Source organism: Vigna unguiculata, chromosome 1 (assembly GCF_037176805.1).
Source record: "Vigna unguiculata cultivar grain cowpea cultivar isolate G323 ecotype 2 chromosome 1, ASM3717680v1, whole genome shotgun sequence".
Taxonomy (NCBI): Eukaryota; Viridiplantae; Streptophyta; class Magnoliopsida; order Fabales; family Fabaceae; genus Vigna; species Vigna unguiculata.
Window position 1 is genome coordinate 32,954,612 of NC_140792.1, and position 22,178 is coordinate 32,976,789.

The 22,178-nt window shown below is 30.0% G+C and overlaps 2 protein-coding genes and 1 pseudogene across 6 annotated transcripts; 1 reads left to right on the forward strand and 2 right to left on the reverse strand.

The window, feature by feature from the left end:
• The first annotated feature begins 8,186 nt into the window (after positions 1 to 8,186).
• LOC114195390 (cytokinin dehydrogenase 9-like) lies at positions 8,187 to 10,985 on the forward strand. Its single transcript, XM_028085845.2, has 5 exons — positions 8,187 to 8,941; positions 9,269 to 9,396; positions 9,487 to 9,747; positions 9,846 to 10,108; positions 10,348 to 10,985. The coding sequence occupies exons 1-5, from the start codon at positions 8,200 to 8,202 to the stop codon at positions 10,670 to 10,672; spliced, it is 1,719 nt and encodes a 572-aa protein (XP_027941646.2). The 5' UTR covers positions 8,187 to 8,199; the 3' UTR covers positions 10,673 to 10,985.
• A 775-nt stretch (positions 10,986 to 11,760) lies between these two features.
• LOC114195398 (uncharacterized) lies at positions 11,761 to 15,234 on the reverse strand. 5 transcript variants are annotated; one of them, XM_028085864.2, is made up of 4 exons: positions 15,060 to 15,223; positions 14,731 to 14,818; positions 13,212 to 13,353; positions 11,761 to 12,421 (listed from the first exon to the last, which is right to left on the reverse strand). In XM_028085864.2, the coding sequence occupies exons 3-4, from the start codon at positions 13,240 to 13,242 to the stop codon at positions 12,015 to 12,017; spliced, it is 438 nt and encodes a 145-aa protein (XP_027941665.1). In that variant the 5' UTR covers positions 13,243 to 13,353; positions 14,731 to 14,818; positions 15,060 to 15,223; the 3' UTR covers positions 11,761 to 12,014. The 5 variants fall into 5 exon arrangements, with proteins under 5 accessions (XP_027941665.1, XP_027941682.1, XP_027941656.1 ...); XM_028085881.2 differs by having other exon boundaries at positions 14,731 to 14,783; positions 15,060 to 15,077; XM_028085855.2 differs by lacking the exon at positions 14,731 to 14,818 and having other exon boundaries at positions 15,060 to 15,234.
• Positions 15,235 to 18,426: 3,192 nt separating this feature from the next.
• Positions 18,427 to 21,803, reverse strand: LOC146888872 (uncharacterized; annotated as a pseudogene).
• Between the last annotated feature and the right edge of the window lie 375 nt (positions 21,804 to 22,178).

The window sequence follows — 22,178 nt, forward strand, 5'->3', positions numbered from 1 at the left end:
TTTCATAATGATTCCAAATCTACATTTAAACCTAGATTTTTCTTCTGTCCATATCACCCATCGACTATGTTCAATCTAACACTCATATTGAAAATATTGATACAAGAATGTTGTGATAAATAATACATGTGTTAGCCACATTGAGTGCATTATAAGTCTCATGAGATTCTTTTAAAATATATATATATATATATATATATATATATATATATATATATATATATATATATATATAAAACTTTCGTATTCTCTAAAAGAGAAAGAATATTTTTATTATGAAATTGTCTTCGACTAGGCTCGTAAGATAGTGCGTGGATCTAGAAATGAGCTTTTAAATAGCTATGATACAATGTTAGTAGTAGACTTTAAGTCTAACTCAACTCCCACAAAATCAGCTTGTATTGCACATCACTTGTATATTATGAAATTGACTTATCTTTAGTTAATGTAGGACTTCCAACATAAATCAATAAAATAAAATATATTATATCTCCATCAATAGAATTAAACTCACGAGGTATATAATATCTTTAACAACTTCACATATAACTAACATTATTAACATATTCCACCAAGTCTTAATTTTCAATCATGTTTTATCTATTGGTCGTACATAAAATACGATTTTATTTAAAAAGAAAGAGTATAACTATTTTTTATCGATGAATATATATTGATAGAAAAAGTACAGGGAATACCGATATATATATATATATATATATATATATATATATATATATATATATATATATATATATATATATATATATATATATATATATATATATATATATCAATGAGATGTAACTATAAAATTATGATACAATGCATAGGGTTAAAAACAATCAAGAAAAAGAAAGAATTAATATCCCTTTATATTGTCATATATAAACGAAGACATGATCTAAAAACGGCATTGCTTTTGTGTGATAAAATTGAGTAGAGTTCATAGTTTTTTTATTAATATTATGTGATAAAGTTAGAGCTATAAGAAGGAGAATGGTTGGTATGTGAAATGAATGCTTAGTGTGTTTTATTTGCATGTATTTACAAATTACATTATAAGAAAACTTTTAAATAGTAATCAATTTTAATGACCAACAATTATTAGTAACTATAATAACCAATTTAAATACCAATTTACAAAATTCAAAATTATTGGTTACTAAAATAGTCATTATTATAAATAAAAAATTATAATTGGTCACTAAATTGGTTTTTAATATTAGCTACCATGATTTTGGCTACCGAAGAAAATTGATCACTAAAAATTAGGTACCTAGATTTTGGCTACCAAAATGACTTACTTTCTAAATTGGTTTCTATTTAATCAGTGACCAATTATAATTTTTTATTTATAATAGTAACTATTTTAATAATCAATAATTTTTAATTTTGTAAATTAGTATTTAAATTGATCACTATAATGACTAACTATTTTTTGTTTCTAAAATTGGTTTCTAAATTTTCTTGTAATGATATGACTAATCATAGAGCTTTATTCTGATTAATTCATATTATATATTTTTTAGGAAGATAAATATATCAGTTTATTGATACAACCTTAATCATTTTTAGAAGGTGAGATCAAGTATTATATATTTGTTTTATTCATTTTTTAAGAGCATAGTCAAAAGCTCTAATACTGTGGTTGTTGAGAATAATTCAAATGTGAGTCAAAAATCTCATGTGAAGTATAAAAGACAAAGTTAAATAACAAAAAAAACACATAAATCTATTGTCAATATACCATGTGAGAGTTATGTTTGTCATTAATGCCATCACCTTAGTAGGAGGTAATATTTGTTAGTTGTTGTACATAAATATTTTGAGCCGAAACATCCTATTTGTTTTATTAATATTTTTTTTATTATTGATAAAAAATATTTAGTTTTGCTAAGTATCCCGAATAAGGAAAAATATATAAGATGAGAGAGAGTAAAATAAATTTTTTTTCAGATATTTGGTAATAATTTTAAAAAACGTGGGGACGTGATTTTTCAGCCTTATGTATAGCTAGGTCCACCAATTGTAGGGTTGATTGATGATGAGGATATGCTTATGTTAGCTTGTTAGGTGTCCTTTTGTATTCTGGATGTCACGAGTGCCCACTTGTGTTGTGTAGGATCAAAATTAGGAGTGAAGATGCTTTCTACTTGTGTGCCCGTGTGATCCCTTGTGAGAATCACGTGTTCTAGTCCCTACATGATTCCCCTTAACAACATCTCACCCTTCCCCCCAAACTCATTCCTAAATCATGTCCCTATCCACATCTTCATGAAAACACAACATCATAAGATCACCAAAAACAACAAAATATCACCACCACCCAACCTAATTTGTCTCCTTCTCATCAACCCCTTTAATCTTAATCATCTTGCTGATTCGATCTAATATCTCTTCGACATATTAAATCAATGTATATTAAATCGATTGCCGAATTATCTAATATATGCTCTGCAACCAATTTAATAAACTATTTTGTATCGGTAATACTTCCTTAAATTGGTTGTAGAATCTTCGTTCCAGAACCGATCTAATATAGCTACTGGTGATACTTCTTACTGCATCGATGCATTATTCGTGAATTATTGAACTGTCTTTCAAGTAATCAAATCCTTAAAACACGAATATTCTTAACCCACATGTTTCTTAACTTGTGTAGTGTGATTCTTGGTTATTCTTACCTGATGTGTAACTTTTTCATTAAAACTTCTTGTCTGAGTAGTTTCTTCCTTATTATGCAAGTCCCTTTCACGTGTGTGTTCTTCCTTAAACAAAGTTTTGTTGTTTTGGTTGATTAGATTTGGATTTTGGCACTACTTATAATATATATGTACTTCCATTCTCACAAGAAACCATCACAATTTGTTTGTACTTCAATAGTGATCTAAAGTCTATCATTTAGTCATAGCAGAGACTTTGATGCCAGATATTAGAACATACTCTCTCTATCATGTCTACACTTTCTTTGTACCATAACAATAGGGTTTGTTAGTGAACACTTAACGGCTAATTTTTACATTACTGTAAATAAATGGATATAAATCACTACAAAATCTCCATCAGTATGTGATAAACATGTTATATACAAAGGAAACCGAAATCATATATTTAACTCGAAATTTTAAAAAAAATAGGTATGAATATGATCATTCGCACTTTGTTTATCAATTTTATTTATTTTTATTCAATTTAATATTTCCTCGTTTACATTTGTCATTCTAGTATAAAGAAATGGCAATTTGAAGGTAAGTTCTTTTTGTAAATGATTAATCTTTGTCAAAAATTGTGATTTGCTGTTTTTAGTGGTGTCTCCTTATATTTTTTATTTACAAGACTTTAATCTGAAATTTACTTAAAATAGATAAATAAATAAAACCTGAATCACATTCACTCGAATCAAACCATTGTTAATATTTGCTAACAAATTTTCGTCAAACAAAGAGATCCTTGTGTGTGTGTGAATGAAAGTATAACACATATAACATTATTTCGCAGGTAAATATTTGTTTTTAATAACCTTTCATTCTAATCCTCAATATTAAAAAATTAATTTTTGTCACTTGAGTTGAGCTTCTAATTTTATAAAAAAATTATAGAATAAATTAGCACCGAATAATATTTTTTTAAATTATCAATGTTATCGATATCAAAATTTGGTATTTTAATTATAATTAACATTGGAGATCCATGGACAGTTTTTTACTAACAAATAAAAGGGTTAAAAAATAATTTAGACAAGTAGGAACGTGGGACAAGAAATAATTTATTAGGATAGTCTCTAACCTGACTCTGATATCATGTTAGAAGTGGACTTTAAGTCTAATTCAACCCCACAAAATCGGCTTGTAAGGTGAGGATTGCACCCACTTATATATTGTGAATTGACATTATCTCTAGTCGATGTAAGACTTCCAACATGTGTTGAAAGTTTCGAGTTAACTTAAACTCAACCTTAAATGTTAACTTAATACAAGAACTTGTTCGGGTATCGTTGTTGTTGTTATTAAACTATTTTAGATATGTGTGAAAAATATTAGAAATTTGATGTTTGAAGTATTTGATTGTGAGCAGACGAAGAGAGTGTGTTGAAAACTGTTGTTGACCAATGATGAGAAAAAGTATAGAAATGGAAACTATCTTTATCTGATGAAGTAGTTTTTGAAGTCGAGTTTGACTAAAAGCATAGAAAGAAATTAATGTTGGTTGAGAGTGTAATGTGAGATAAGAAACAGGAGGAAAAGCACTGAAGAAACATTTTGATTAGGTTACTTTTAGAGTAGGGGACCCCAATTTGACTATCTCACTCAACTCTAACACCAACACCCTTAGTAGGGGCCTCACCCGCCAATCACTCTCCTAACTCAAAATGGAATTCTATTCCACTCTTCCCATACCTCACAATACTCTCTTCACATTAGTTATTACCTACAAACTCATTCATCATCTTCTTCCCACTTCAAAACCCGGCCTGATGTTGGAAATTTCCTTCGGAGAACTTCTACCGGAGACTTCCGACTTTTAAAATATATGGAGATTTTACATTGATTAGAAATAAGTTAGATTTACGGTATATAAATGACCATAGACTTTACTTCACAAATCAATTTTATAAGGTTGAATTAAACTTAAAGTTATTTCTTGGTATCAAAGTCGTTTGAAATCATTGTAACAAGATTTATTATTTGTTGGACATATCACGCCACTCACTATCATACCGAACCACTTATTGATGTTTGATTCCATATCTGTTGTGTATATGTCTTAGCATGAGGGTTGCAAATTTCACATTGGTTAGAAATAAAACCAATTTAAAATATATAGATGAGTATAAATTTCATTTTACAAGTCAGTTTTGTAGGATTATGAATCTTTTATATTTTTTTTATATGTCTCTTAACTTTCCTATTCATATTTAACGTGAAATCTTGAACTCATTTGAATTCTTAATAGTTTTTCTCTCAAGTGTGAATTAGGTTTTATCACAAATTTATATGATAATAAAACATATTTGTCCCATTCATTTACCTCAAATTTTAAGTTTTTTAGAATATTCTTATCTGTATACAAATCTCAAATAACAAAAATATAAAAAATTTACACAAAACATATGCTTCTTACTTTTTTTTTCTTCTTCACCAAAACTAACCAAACTCTAAGAATCATTTATATGTTTTTCTTTTGTTCTTTTCTACTCTAAGCACCATCTATATAATATATGTTTCGTTCACATAAAAAAAATTTTATCGACAAATAAATAGATATATCAATGATAAAACATTTAAGATGCTTTAAACCATTTAGATAAAAAAAAATACTTAGTTCATCGTGTACAACAAATTTAGACCTAAAACCTCAAGTGTATATATGGTCCCAGTCAAGAAGCCACTCCAAGTCATGTGAGGTAAGCATTACATTTTCTGTTTACTTAAGAATATTACCTTTTTGTAGAACTTAGTTCAGGTTTCACACTCACTTTACATTGTGCTTCTTTATGTTTCTTTCTCTCTCTTTCATTTGGAAAATATTGTATGTTAAAGTGCACTTTATTTTGGAGTGAATTGAAGAGGAACAAAGAGAGAAATGCAAAGAAAAAACATGCATAAGAAGAAAGGGACAGATGTGATAGAAGAAAAGAGAAATAATGGAAACAAATTTCAATGAAAATGGGATCAAAGAAAAAGTGATGAGTGTTTATTACTAAAACTTTCTTTCTAAATATTTCTTCTCTAACATTACTATAGGAAAATATGCCACAATAATCCATTTGTTACAGCTTCTTTTCAGCTAAATTAATTAATTTAATTTATTTTTAAAACTTTAATGAAAATATTTAGAGAATATAAAAACTTATTTTTTTCTTAATATCAATTTTATCTTTAATTTTATTATATAAATTGGATTATGTTTTTCATAGTCTCCGAAAAAATAATCTCTAGTTTACTTTATATTCTAGAATGACTTCTTTTTTTCAGTGCTAAACAGCTTACCCAATACATTAAAATGAGAAATGTAAATAAAAGAGATAAAATAAAATGTAAGATGTAATAAATGATGCGAAAGAGAAAGAGAAATGGAAAAAAAATATTATTATATATAAATTGTTATATAAGTAATACTTCAAATATATATATATATATATATATATATATATATATATATATATATATATATATATATATATATATATATTGTATAAGAGAATCATCAAGTTTAAATTGACCAGTAATTTAAGAAACATATAAAAGACAGTTTTTGTGTAGTAGAATATATAGACCACCATGTCTATATTTTGTGAAAGAGATAAGTGCTGAAAATTATGTGTGATTCACATATGAACACAGATAAAACAGTTACATGTAAAAAGTACTGAGTGAAATTTCTCCCACTTTTTGTCCCTATAAACTGATTTGGATAAGGTCTTTATAGGTTTCTAAGCTATATTTTACAATTAGAATATTATAAATACTGTTTCTAATATGTTTTACACTTTAGTTAAAAGTTATTAAAGAAAAGAATAGTTAAGAGAAAATGATAAGATCCATGACAATTTATAATTTTTTTTATAATTTCAACCAATAGTAAAACATGTATTCAAAAGATTATGTTTCTAATACTTTAAAAACAAAGAAACATTCATGGCTAATTTTCTCTCATAACCAAGATTGATATTTTTGCACCAGAATTAATTTGGTGTGTCATTGTAATATTGTTGCTAATTAAATGCTGCATCTAGAGTAATATTTTCCATATTCGGTAAACAACATTATTCAGGCAAGTTAATTAGTAGAAAATGAAATTGATAATACATTAAAACTAATAAAACTAATTATTTTAAATATTATTTTCTTTTGCAAGAAATAATTCAATATACTGAAAAAAAAATCAATATATTAAATATCATCAAAATATGGAATTATATGTGTACACTATATTTCGAACCCCGAGATGTTAAAAACCAGTATTATAGTTGAAGTTTAAAGCAGAAATATTTTATAGAGTTAACTGAACATGCATGATAATGTTATTCAGTTCAAAAATGTATATACTATTGGAATTACATCACCATACATCTCTCATGTGACTCCTCTCCAAATAGTAGAACAGTATACACTTATGCACACAAATTAAAGAAAAATAAACAAAGTTATTCATTTAGCAGACAAATACATTAAGTTTTCATGTCTATTATTATATTTTTTTAATTAATTAATAGAAAATTAATTGGTAAGAACTAAACGTTTACTTTGCTAATGTAAAGATAATAGATATTAGTTCTTTTCTAACATATTGTTACAATAATAATAAAATTGTATTATTATTATTGTCAACTTATTTATTTATAGGATAATTTTTTATAATCAAAGTGTTAAATATATAAAAGTGATATATAATGTTATTTGTGTTATCAATGGCAAGGTTGGTTCAAATTGATTTAATTAACAAGTCATTGGTTAAACCAATGATTCAATTCCACTATCAAGTCAAAGTACAAGAACCTATAACAGTGCTATTAACCTTATATTCATAATTCTTCGGAAATAAGATTTCACAAAAAAAAATTAAATAAAAAATAAAGCTTAATTATTTTTATCTTGAGATTATAATAATTTAGTTATTCGGATTTCAAAGTTATTAAACTTTTCTATTTCTTAAATTAAACATTTTTTGCTCTACTCTGAATTTCTTTTCCTTAAAACTCTCAAATTGTTATGTCATATATATATATATATATATATATATATATATTTGGAGTTTAATTAATGATAGGTTTGAAATATGAAAATTTTAAAAGCATAAAAATCAAAAGTTCAAAGGGATTTAATAAAAGTGGAAGGTGGAATGCAACATTAAAGTTTAAAAAAAGGTTTAATTTCTTTTATTGAATGAAATTTGATGTTTTGGCGAATGATGTTTTCTCATAGGTCAGAACATTAGTATTATGAGTGGAAAGGAAAATATTCAAAAACTATAGTAATGTTTTCACTGGTTAGGACTAAACTGTTAAATATTAAAATATTTTAAGAAATTATTCAAAAACTATTTTTTTAGAAAAAGAATAATAGTTTTATAAGCAAATCAATGGTTTTTTGAAAAAGAAGAGTAAGATGCAGCACTACAAGGAATGAGGTTGGCTATAAAAGGAGTAACTCCTTCAATCTGTCCATGCTCTTCCAAACCACTCCTTCACCTTCTATGCCCTGCCTTCCAAACCAACACTCCACTCTCTCACCTTCTTTTCTTATACAAAGCAATTGTTTCATCAAAATAAAAACCATGGTGTCAAAACATGGTGGCTTCTATGAACAAGGGAGCTTTCCATCAAACAAAATCCTCATACTTTTACTCCTCAATTCTATACTTCACAAAGCCAACTCAGGCTGCAATAACAACTCTTGTTCAAATTCCTTAGTTCCATTTCCTCCTCATGAGATTCTCTCATCATTGCAAACACTGCCTCTAGATGGCTACTTTAGCCTAAGTAACAATGAGGATGCTGCCAAGGACTTTGGCAACATACACCATTTTCCTCCTCTGGCAGTGCTGCATCCAAAAACAGTTTCTGATATATCAAAAACCATAAAGCATGTTTTTGAAATGGGGTTTGCCTCACAGCTGAAGGTTGCTGCTAGAGGCCATGGCCATTCCCTGCAAGGCCAGGCACAAGCCAATGGGGGCCTAGTCATTAACATGGAGTCACTGCAGGGTCCTGAAATGAAAGTTCACATTGGAGACTTCCCTTATGTGGATGTCTCAGGTGGAGAGTTGTGGATAAACATTCTGCATGAAACTCTTAAACATGGGTTGGCACCAAAGTCATGGACAGATTACCTTCACCTCACTGTTGGAGGCACTCTTTCAAATGCTGGTATAAGCGGCCAAGCCTTCAAACATGGACCTCAGATCAATAACATCTTTCAGCTTGAAGTGATCACAGGTAAATAACTTCTCAAGCACATTCTATTCTATCTCTCAATTTGGTGTTGTATTCTGTAGTAATAAAGGTTTTGTTTTAGTGCTTCTTTTGGGATGGTTTGAAAATAGTAACTTATTTTTGTATGAAACAACTCTCAGTAAGACAGTAAAAAACAAGCAACTACTTCTCAAACATAGTAAAAGTTGGTAAATGTTGTCTTGCTCAGTGAGAATAGTAGTGCCCTCTTTGGAGTGTAAATGGTGCATTCTAGACATGAGTTAACCATTTTGGGTGGCAATCACTTTTGGTTTTCATCACATCAATCTGGTTTTCAAAATTTTGATGTAGGAAAAGGAGAGGTGGTTACCTGCTCAGGGAACCGAAATGCTGACCTTTTTCATGGTGTACTTGGAGGGCTTGGTCAATTCGGTATCATCACAAGGGCTAGAATTTCTCTTGAAACAGCACCAAAAATGGTGAGTGTACATTCACAAGTCTAATGTAAGACAAAAAAAATTGTTCCCAAATAGTATTTATGAATGACATGATCCATGACTTTCTGGCAGGTGAAATGGATTAGAGTGCTCTACTCAGAATTCTCAATATTTACTAGGGATCAAGAGCATTTAATATCACTTAAAAACACATTTGATTATATTGAAGGGTTTGTGATCATAAACAAAACTGGCATCCTTAACAATTGGAGATCATCCTTTGACCCCAAAAATCCACTTCAAGCTAGCCAATTCAATTCTGATGGAAGAACCTTTTACTGTCTTGAGATGGCAAAATACTTCAACCCTGATGAAGCAGAACTCATGAATCAGGTACACCACATCAAGAAACTCATTAACTGCATGATCAGAATTATAGCATTGGTTGTAAAGAAAAAGTTCTCATCTCCATCTCCTATGCTTATGTGCAGAGTATTGATCACCTACTATCAAAGTTGAGTTACATCCAACCAACTCTCTTCCGATCAGAAGTTTCTTACGTAGAATTCCTAGACAGAGTGCATGTTTCTGAGAAAAACCTAAGAGCAAAAGGTTTGTGGGAAGTCCCCCACCCCTGGCTGAACCTTCTGATCCCAAGAAGTGAGATTCATGACTTTGCTGAAGAAGTATTCGGCAAAATTCTTAAGGACACAAGTAATGGCCCCATACTCATTTACCCTGTCAACCAAACAAGGTATGTATATATATAGCCATATGGCTTTTCAAACATGACTCAAACAAACCAGTTTAACTCTATGGATTGTCACTGTTAGAGTAATAGTTTTTACACTTTTATGAGAATAACTAACTACACAGTTTGTCTTTTATGAGAGTCAATGAACATCTCAAATATGGTAACTTGTAATCCGGTGGTTGCATAAAAATTATTTACTTTGAGCTGAGTGTTTTTTTCTGTACTTTTTGTTGTTACAGATGGAACAGTAAGACATCTTTGGTTACACCAGAGGAAGATGTTTTTTACCTGGTGGCTTTTCTATCCTCAGCAGTCCCAAATTCTACTGGTGCAAACAGTTTAGAACAGATTGTAGCCCAAAACAAAAGGATCATAGAATTCTACACCAGTGCAGAGCTGAAAGTGAAGCAATACCTTCCCCATTACAGCACAGAGGAAGAATGGAAAGCCCACTTTGGGTCACAATGGGAGGCATTCGTGGAAAGAAAAAAGGCCTATGACCCACTAGCACTGCTTGCCCCTGGCCACAGAATCTTTCAAAAGGCAGTGTCTGCTTCATGCTAGTCTTAGGGTGTGTGTGAGGTTGTGAACTAATGCTATTTAATCATGTATGTTTCTTCCCTGGCCTTCCTCTCAATAATTGTGAGCGTGGCCAATGCATTTTCTATTCAAAAGGAGGCTTGCTTTTTAGGTCATCATTGCAAGATTGCCTCAGGAAAACACCAATAGTGACTTGGTGCTGATATTTTAAGCTCATTGCAGGAAAATTGTATGGCTAAATTTAGGGCCACCCTTGTATGACAAAAGTATCAGCAAAGAAAATTATTATCAAATGTAAAGAAAAGGTTAAATAAAGAGAAATTGTCGTTTCCTTTTCTTCTGATTTTTTTAACTGAGCAAGCTTGTTCAGAGAGAGGGGGAAAACTCTATCTGGTCAAATTTTACATTGATTGCTTCCCAAATGCCTTCACAATTAGGCACTTGAATCTCGTAATTTTATTCTACCAGAGGAAATGAGCTATATTGTTCATGGATTCTGATTTATAATCAGATGTCAAATTTCAGTAATCATTTAAAAAGTCATGTGTTTTTCTACTTCCTCTCTTTTTTTGTTAGATTTAATCATGTAACTATTATTAAGTATAATCTATTGAGAATCTAATCAGAAAATATTGATAATGTGATACTTTTTCCACCATAATTATATTGTTGAAAAACATTAATTTTTATTAATTTTTTACTGTCCCCCATGCAGTTTCGAGTCCAATGGGCTCATTAACACAATTGTGTGTAACTATGTAATATAACAAACTTAATATTTTAAGAACCTGAGACCAATCCATTTTGAAATGCAACTGCAAAGAATCTCACTTCATCTACCTACCAAGATTCCACTTAAATCTTCATCACCTTATGAAACTAACCTAAAATAACGAAACACCTGAGTATATGGTACAACAAAATTTAGTCATATATCACAAAAGAAAACATGTTCAAAGACAAACAAATAAAGTATCTACTTCTGCTAACCTTTCCTTAATAATAGAATCCGTAATTTTCGTTCCATCTCTCTTTCCCTCCTTAAAAATTGGATAAGCAGTACACCACTTTCCCGTATTTAAGTTTAACCAAAATAAAAACAGTTGCAAAAATTCAAGGATAAGTTCTCATCCAGTTGAACGAATTTTTTATAAGTAACATCCCACTTAACAAAGACAAATCAAACACTAGGTTACGAACCAACTATTTTTTCAAGAAAAATCATCTGCTGATATTACTAACAAGATTTTTTCAGTATCAAACAACTCTGATTTTTAACCATTACCAGCTATTATTAGCCAGAAACACATGGTCTTCCAGCTAAAAAGAAGTTGCGAATAATGGTCGTATATAACAGCACCAATATTCATTCCCCCTCAGCAGCAGCAGAACCAGTCCAGCCAAGGCCGGGTCTGCTCACTTGACCCTGTGGTTCTTCATAATCTCGTGCATCACGGATTGAAGCTTCAAAGTCAGTAGAATCACTTGCTACAGGAAGAAAGCTACTGATATCATCCCTGGCACCAAATCCTCCAGCCCTTATAACATCATCAGGTGTTATGGATGCCTCCATGTTTACATCTCCAGCTGCATCAATTTCCCCCGCACGTGCACCCTTTCGATAACTTTGGCCACATTTCCAATCAGCTGCTATCCTTGTTTCTGTAACATCTGAGGATTTTGTAAAAATTTTCAAAACACCTTTGTCCACACCTGTCTTTGGATAATTGGTGTCAGCCAATACGTTGTCCACATGAGTGCTCTCCTTATTATCTGTTAAACTCACAATCAAAGGGCATCATGTAACATGATCAGTACGTCAAATGAAATAAAAGTACAAAAAAATATCACGTAACTAAAGAGAGTGGTATTAGGTAAACATCCACTCCTATCTTAGCTCTGAAGTAGTTTGAATTTGAAACAAAATTCAAGTAACGTATCATGCAGCAGAAGACTATACACTCCCTCTTAAAATCCTAAAATTGTGTTTGCACGAAAAGCATATCCAATTTCTTAATTTTACTTAAAGTCTTTGACTCTTTGAGAAGCAGTTACATATTATTTGAACAAATAGCTCGCAAATAAAATGAAAATATACATGTCAATGAACTCGTACAAAGACTCCAAAAGGCCAAAATAGTGAGGAAAACTTTGAACCGAGTGAAAAACAAATCCTTAGTGTAAATATTGCCTCCAGATGGATGCTCAAAAGAATTCTAGCATGATATTGCTTTGACATTCTCTCATTAACTATAAAATCAATATATATATATATATATATATATATATATATATATATATATATATATATATATATATATATATATATTCTCTTACGTCAATTGTAATAATGCATCAAACAATTTTCATTAGTTTAATACACTTCTACAAACATTTACACCTAGCTTCATCAGAGTAAATTGATTGACATAATATATACTGTTGGATGCACTGTCAAGTATCAACTTTACATAGTAATATCAAACATTCATACCAATATCAAACATTCATACCAGATGGAAAAGTGGTTGAAGTGAGTTCACATAAAATAATGATAGCTTACCATTCAGCATCTTATCCGATTTGCTCTCCATGAAAGATAAAAGTTTGCACTAATAGATCCACGTTGTATTCCTATGTAGGTTCATTCACTGCCTCTATAGAGCCGAACCCTCCACGTTCCACAGAATTTTCTTAAGTCCTTACTACACAGAAAGAAGTGAATTACTTGATCAATGTCCAACGTACAAGTTGCATGATTGCCTATTACAATTACTCCAAAACAGAGGACTTTCAAAACCAATGGAGGAAACACTGACATGGAAAGTAAAAGGGGAGAAACACCCATTGTGACTACAATATCTATCAATATTTATAATAAAGTATTGGCATTTGCCTAATAATGAGACAAAACAATAATAGGAATTGGAATCCTGGATTCCTCTTGTTGAAATACTATCCATTTTAGTTATTAAGAACTTATAATTATTTATTTTATGTAGTTGTACAAGTGAATTACTCTGCAATACCATGTACAGAATCATTGGGATAAATAACGCAAGGATGCAAGATAACATTCATGTTGACTTACTTTCATGGATTTGGATCGTCATTAATATTTTCCTGATATTTAGAGGCTCACTCTACGGCTGGGGTGGCAAACAAGTACAGAAGTATATATTACACATAATGAATGACAACATTATGCCTCTACAAGGATGAACAATATTGTAGAGTAGTAAGGGGACAGAATTATTTCACTATGATTCATCCAAAAATTTAATTTGCTCCGAGAGTGTTTAGTCAGTTACAGCAAGCCTGAAACGATAGTCACTAGAGTGGTTTAATTACCCCGTGGAATACATCATAGGTGCATAGGTTGAGATCAATATCTTCTTTATGAAGATATGGGACATATCCATGTAAATAACCTACACGAGAGCAAATTGAGTTGGGTCTCCATCTAAATGAATGTTCAAATTCAAGATATTAAGGTGTAATAGGAGAAAACCCAATTTGGAAAAAACAGTAAGAAACAATGTGTGGTTGTCAAGTCATTTTCAGAAGCAGACTATAAAGTATTAGGCCACGACACTTGCAACATGCAAACCTAAATGGATGTAACAGCAACTTCAAGAATGAAAGTTTTGAGAATAGAACAAAAGCAGTGCAGCTAACTTGTGATTCTGACGATCAAACCACGTTGGACATTGCTCCAAGCTCAATTTTCATGAGAGGGCCAAACTCACAAAAAGAAGATAAACTATGTCTGGAGAACCAGTTTATCCATTTATATATCATCCGTCCAATAGTTATGAAGAATTTTTCTTAGTCAAATATTAATAGAAAAAGAAAAAGAAAAAATCAATTACGTTTATACGGTCAACAGAGAGAACTGCTATTAAAAGCATGACATGGTTTTAAGTTTAAACTAAGAAAAGCTTCAATTCATTTTACAAACTTATTTTCTTCTTCTATGAGCACTCACAGATTAGTTTATCTAGACAGGATTATATCCATTTCTTTTGGGAGAAGATCTCATAGGGTATATTACTTTACACTGATAGGCAAGCTTCACTCACCTTGGAGAGAGCCCAGCTTGAATTTAAAGCTGACTCACACACACTTGTTTTCTCTGTACAATTTTGAAGCAATTAGAATCATCACTCCCTAGAAGAGAGAAAACAAGTAAAATACTAGGTGTGTCAATCAAATCACCAAGTAACTGCATATTTAAAGACCCAGAAACTTGAATAAGAAACTGCCCCAATTATCTGTATCTATCATTATCATGGCTAAAAAAAAAAAAAACAGAACATGGAACCTTTAACACAGACTTCTGCAATTTTTTGATTCACGGGGAAATAGATGCATCAGCATATACAGCATAAATATAATGCAAGGCACTTACACAACAATGAAACAAATTGAAGCATCAACATACACTGCATAAATGCGAGAAGAAGAGGGTTCAATTGAAAATTGTAGGGTTTAAGAAGGTCGGTAACCAAATGAAAGAGACGCGCCACGTGTCTTCCGGGGGCAGCTTTCATGCTACGCTGGTGAGTGTAGAGACCCTCTCGAAACGCGACAACCTGGTGTGTTGCGTTAACAAAATATCTTTTGGCTTGATATTATAAAAAATGGTTTTATTTGTTTATTTTGTTGGTGTTTTATAATGAATTATATTGAAAATCATGAAGACATAAAAGAAAGTATAATTTTAACTCTGTAACTTTTTTTAAATGTAAAGAAAAATATATCTTTTAAGTGTTAATGCAAGTAAAAAATTTCAAAATATTTTATTAAATTAACAAGTTTTCTATTTATTAGATAAATTAGATAAACAACATAAGCTTTAAGAAGAGTTATTTAGTTTGGTGTGTGTTATAAACCAAAAAGTTATGAGTATTTGTGGAACACATTAAATATTATATATGGAAGGGTTAAGTACAACTACATAATGGAACATATCAACTTCATTTCTTGTAATAATAATAATAATAATAATAATAATAATAATAATAATAATAATAATAATAATAATAATAATAATAATAATAATAATAATAATAATAATAAAAGGTTAGATTTCATAGTCAGAAGATTAATTGTCCTCCCTCTAGCCTATGTAAAGATTGGTAAATGTACATCCTTAAATTTTATTTAGTTTATATTTACAACTGTTCGATCTTAACAAAATTTAAACGTACCAAATTTAAGCTTATAAAATTTGTTCGTACAAAATATTATTCTTATAAAATTAAGTCTATTTATAATGAGAATTTACACAAGAATTAAATTAAAAAGAATTTTAACTATTTATAAAATATGTCATTTAAATAGTAAAATATAAAATTAAATATAATAAAAAATAAAAATATTAAAAATATTTTCCTTATAATTTTTCTTTCATGATTTAAAAATATAATTTAAATACAAATTCATTATTTATGTTTTTATTCCTCAATTTATTTATATATTATAAAACATGCTGATTTAATTAATTATTTTTTTTATTAATAATAATAATTAAATATATATATATATATATATTGGAATTTTTATTTTGATTATCTAAAATTACTGCTAACATTTATTGTGAGATGGATGTAATTGGATGTTCAATTAAGATAACACTATTAAGTTTGTAGAATTATGAATGGTCAAAATCTAGGAAGGATCCTTCCTTACTAATAGGGAGAAGAAAATTCTATAAAATAAAATTATTTTTCTTTTTGCAACATTTGTTAAAACTATTTCCTCACCACGACTAAATTAGTTGATGTAGTTTACTTATTATTATTTTTTAAAATATAATCAAAAGATAAAATTTTATTAGAATTAATTTCTATTTAAATTTATACTTTGTACAATGTTTTATTTTATTTATCAAATTTTAAAGGTATTTTTCATTGATTTTTTAAATATTCATATATTTCAACTAATATTTATAATATTTATGGTTTTTTGTATGTAAGATGATAATTGTCTCAGTGACATAAAATTAAAAAACAACCTAAATTGAATTTGATCAGTCAATTTTTAAAATGATCATTATATTTAAACCATAAAGATAATGTTAACAAAAACTAATTTTAAATCTATTTTGATTACATAGTTATATATAATCAGGTAATAAAAAAATAAAATTAGTTTAATTAACGTATCTTAAATGTTTAGAATACATACAACTCTTTTTTTTTTCTTTCTTGCTATCTTTGTAAAAAACAAGTTAAAACGGATTGCTGACTCGTGTTGTACTATATTGAAGTAAATAAAATCTATGTATTAAGTCAAATCTACATTTTTTTACATCTTAATTTTACACATATTTTAATTAGTTATGAAATTAAATAATACACTAAAAGTACCAATTCATTTTTTTTTATATTTTTTTATTAAGTTAGATTTTTATTTTTCTGCAACATTTCATCTTACTGGTATAAAATTAACAAAATAAGACATTTCATAATAATATTAAAAGATAGATTAATTGAATAAAAAATTATAATTATATATCTTTTAAGAGTTCAGACTATAAAAATATATTATTTATATCACAACACCAAACCTTAAAAGATATTCTTAGACTGTAAAAATATATTATTTATATCACAACACCAAACCTTGAAAGATATTCTTATACGAGAGACCTCAATATCCAGGAAAAACTTAAGATCATCCAAATCTTTAACTTTTTATTTGAAGACGATTGTGCAGGAGTAGTTTAAGACTAGATATTGCAATAGGGTCATTACCAGCTATAAGAATATCATCGACATAAATCAACAAGACTATAAATGACTTGCCTTTTTTACATGTAAACAATGACTAATCTCCTTTTGATTGAATAAAACCAACAACTTAAATAACTGTAGAGAATTTGGCAAACCATTGACGAGAAGCCTTGTTTTAATTCGTATAAGGACTTGTTGAGGCGACACACAAGATGTTCCCCTTGTCGCTAAAAACCTGGAGGAAGGGACTTATAAATTTCTTCGGAAAGATCACCATCAAGAAAAGCTTTATGGACATTAAGCTGATGAGGAGACCAATGTCGAGCAATAGCCAACGCTAATCAACATCGAAATGTGACCATTTTAGAAATAGGTGAAAAAGTGTCATCATAATAGATACATTCTAGTTATGTATATTCCTTCACAACAAGACGTGTCTTATACCGTTCAAGAGAACCATCACATTTGCGCTTGATTTTATACACCCAATGACAACCAATAGCCTTCTTTCCAAGCAGAAGAGTTGTAATAGACCAAGTAGTATTAGCCTCCAAAGCACCCAATTTAGATTACATTGTCTCTTGCCAATGAGTGTGAGAAAGAGCTTGTTTATAACATGTATGTTCAATATCATTAGTAATAGTAGCAATGAAAGACCGGCGTTGAAAGGTATAACGATCATAAGAGATAAAATTATAGAGAGGATATCGTGTACCTTTATTTGGAAAAGATGAGGAGGATGACGATGGGTCAGGGGACACTACCTGATTGCAAATATAATCTCGTAAAGTGGCAGGAGGACCATGAGATCGTTGAGAACGATGCAAGGGAACCACAGGTGGGAAATTAGTGGGAGGCACAATTGTGTTTTCTGTAGGTTGTGGTGGAGTGTATGAAAGAGTCACATGCGAAGGATTATCTGGGACAACATTAGGTATGACAAGATCTATGGTGGTGAAAGAAGTGTTAATGGATTCATACGGAAAAATATCTTCATGGAAGACAACATCACGACTAGTGAAGACTTGGTGGGTTTCGACATCATATAACTTGTAAGCCTTTTAGACAAGAGGATAACCATGAAAAACACATTTTTGGGCACGAGGAGCAAACTTATGAGAAACATGAACATTAGTAACGTAAGCAAGACATCTAAAAACTCAAATGTGTGAATAAGAAGGGATTTTACCATATAGGTGCTCAAAAAGTGTCTGACGTGATAGAAGAGGCATAAGTAACCTATTAATAATATGGACAAAAGTGGAAACACATTTTGCCCAAAAGTGTAAGCGAAGATGAACTTGAAAATAAAGAGCGCGTGCTGACTCAGGGATATGTTTATGTTTACATTGGACAACTCCGTTTTATTGTGGTGTGTAAGTGCAAAAATGTTGGTAAGTTGTTCCTTGTTGTGTAAAAGAAATCTCGTATAAAAAAAAAAGAATTCTTCCATTGTCAACCCGAATATTGGCTATATTGGTATTAAAATGGGTTTTGACAAAAGAGAGGAAATTGGTAAGGAGATGTTGGGTTTCACTTTTATGATGCATGAAAAAAATCCAAGTGAAGCAAGAAAAATCATCCACAACAGTAAAAAAATACCATGCACTAGAAAGAGAATGAACTTTATATGGTTCCAAAATATCACAATGAAGTAATTCAAAAGGTTTAATAGAAGAAATTGAACTATTTGGAAAAGGAAGGTCTGTCTGTTTTGCAAGAGTACAAACATCACAAATTTTATTTGACTCTAGAGAGAGGTTTAACAAAGTTTTAGCCATGAAATCTAATATACATGGAGATGGATGTCCTAGTCGTCGATGCCACAAGGTAGTAGAAGTGTTTGAAGGAGGAGATTACTTGGTGACTTATTTGATGTCATTGCAACCAAGTAATAGAGTTCACCTTGTTGTTTATTCAAATCAATTGTCATTCTCTTCATCAAATCTTGTAAAATACACCAGAAGGAAAAAAAGTTACGGAACAATTTAAATCTCTTGTGACCCGACTTACTGACATCAAATCTACTTTGCAAGATGGTACCCCAAGCACATTTGTTAAAGAAACAATTGGACTTAAAGGTAAAGTTCCAATAGAGATAATATGAGCCTGATTACCATTTGGCATAACAATTGGTGGTAAAGAAGAGTTTTCTTTATTGTTGACAAGCAAGGTTGGTGAAGAAATAATGTGATTGGTGGCCCCACTGCCAATAATAATTTTGGGTGGTGACAAACCTGAAGGAACATTGGCGTTGTTGACCTTAGGATCAGCTGATAAAGATGATGCATTACCCTGCATAATAGACAATCTGTTGAAGTTATAGTTCAGTTAATCCATTCAGTGTGGACTGCAATTGTTGCATCACTAGAGTCGTTGTGACATTATTTGTTGAAAATTGATTATTCTCATTGGGCTTAAAATAAGCATGTTGGGTGACTTCATGCCTTGGGTGTTCAGGAGGATAATCCTGTAGCTTCTAACATGTTTCTTTTGTATGATAATCTCTATCACAATGAGAACAATGCAACGACTTTCGATTAGATGAATTAAAATGAGAAGGGGGACCTTGTTTACGTCGAACAACAAGAGTTGTTGGTTCATTCTTTTGAACAACCATAACTGAAGCTTCTCATGTGTCACATGTGGTGCCCAAATGTCGTTGTTTTTCTTCTTGAATGATCGAAGAATAAGCTTGTGTAACATCAGGTAATGAATTCATTAAAAGTTGGCCACAAATAGCACTATAAGAGTCATTCAACCTAATAATAAATTGCATCAATTTGCGCCTTTTATTATATGTTCCACACGTGCATGTTGCATTATTATAGGAGCCTAACTCATCCCATAATTTCTTTAACTTCGTGTAATAGGATGCGACTGTCATTTGTAGTGGCGAAACTTGAACAAAAATTTTAGGGGGCCAAATTATATTTGTTATATAAAAATTACTTTTTCTAATTAAAAAAAATTTCATTTCCTCACATCATTTTTTCTATTCAAAACAAGCATTCATAACAATAGAATCCAAAAAATATAACAATAATATATATGAAAGAGTAGCATAAAGTTTATCATTAACAATAATATATTACAAAAAGAAAGGAAAAGTTACCTTCTAGGGATCACGTTCTAAATAATTTTCAAATTCAACATATATAACTTTAGGAACCTTAGAGAGTTGTTTTTCATTTTCTTCAATTTTTTTATTCTCATAAAGTTTCTCAAGTTTATATGACATAGATGCACTTTTTTCATCTTCATCACAAGTTTTCCACTTGAAAAAAATAACTAATTCGTTTACTCTTTACCATAATTTTTCTAATATAAATTTGTCATCTCTCCCTTATTTAGAAAAATATTAAATTATGAATATCCTATATTAAATCTTAAAACCAAGACTCAATATTCTAAGAAAACTAATAACTTTTAGACGATTTACCTTCCCTTACCTTAGAGATTCCTAATCTTGCTCTTCCTTACACAACTTTAAACCCTAAAACAGCTCTATCTACATAAAGAAGAGTTTGATCAACAATTAGAGCATGATTTTATGATATCTAATCGATAGAGATATGCCTAGAATATAGAAAAGTCACATACAAGAAGAAAACATATTGCTTAAAAAAAAAGGGTAAAAAATGAACTTACTCAAAAGAAGAAATTGTTCAGTCTAAAGTATTCCTTAACTCCTCAATTTTTTTCCTGGTGCAATTTGATTTTGAAAATAATAAAAAATTGATTATGAGAATTGAGATGAAAATAGAAAAAGAGAAAGAGACGAAAACACGAAAAAAAAGAAAAACTAAATAAAGAAGTAAAAGAAATTATAATAAAAAGGGAAAATATGATTTTTAAATTTAGAAAAACTTTTTTAAACTAAATTAATATATATATATATATATATATATATATATATATATATATATATATATAGAGAAAATAAAAAGAAACGTTGGGGGAGTCATGGCTTTCCTCTGTCAACATTATGTTTCGCCTCTGGTCATTTAATCTTGAGCTAAACAATGTTTCTCTCAATCTAAAAAATCTATGGTGCATGACTTTGAGACAAGCGATTTTGAAGATCTTCCCAAATTTCATGAGCAATGTCATAGAAAATAACACTATCTACAATATCATGTGTCAAAAAATTAAAGATCTAAGATAATATTATATCGTTGCATTTTTTTCCATGCTGCATATTACTCTAGTTTGTCTTTCGCAGATGGTTCCTTAAGAGTTCCATCAACAAAACCCAATTTGGATTTTGCATTTAAAGAGATGACCATGGCTCTACGCCAAGTCGAAAAGTTGTCTCCATCTAGAGGTTTTGAAACAATGGCCATTCTGGAATGGTCAGAATGATGGAGAGAATAAGAACTATTGGAATTTGGTTCTTTTCCGTTGTTAGCCATGGAAACAAGGATAGGAAAACAAGAAAAAATGAATGATTGAGTAGAAAATGGTTCCTGCTCCTAGTACCATGTAAAGAAAACAAATAAAAGGAATTTTGTGTTGTATTTTATTGAAAGGAAAAACAGAAATACATACAAGACAGGGTATCTATAATTAATATATATAATCCCTACAGTTACACTATTATTTCTATAATAATGCAAAAACAATGCAAAATTGTTCTTGTAATTCAACTATTTTAATAATTAAAATATTTTCTCATGATTTAATTTCTAACATCATCTGCTCCCATCAAAATGATGATCATCACATTAGACGGAAACAACACAAGACCATAGAGTGCAAGGATAAGGGGTAAGCTAGTATACAAAATA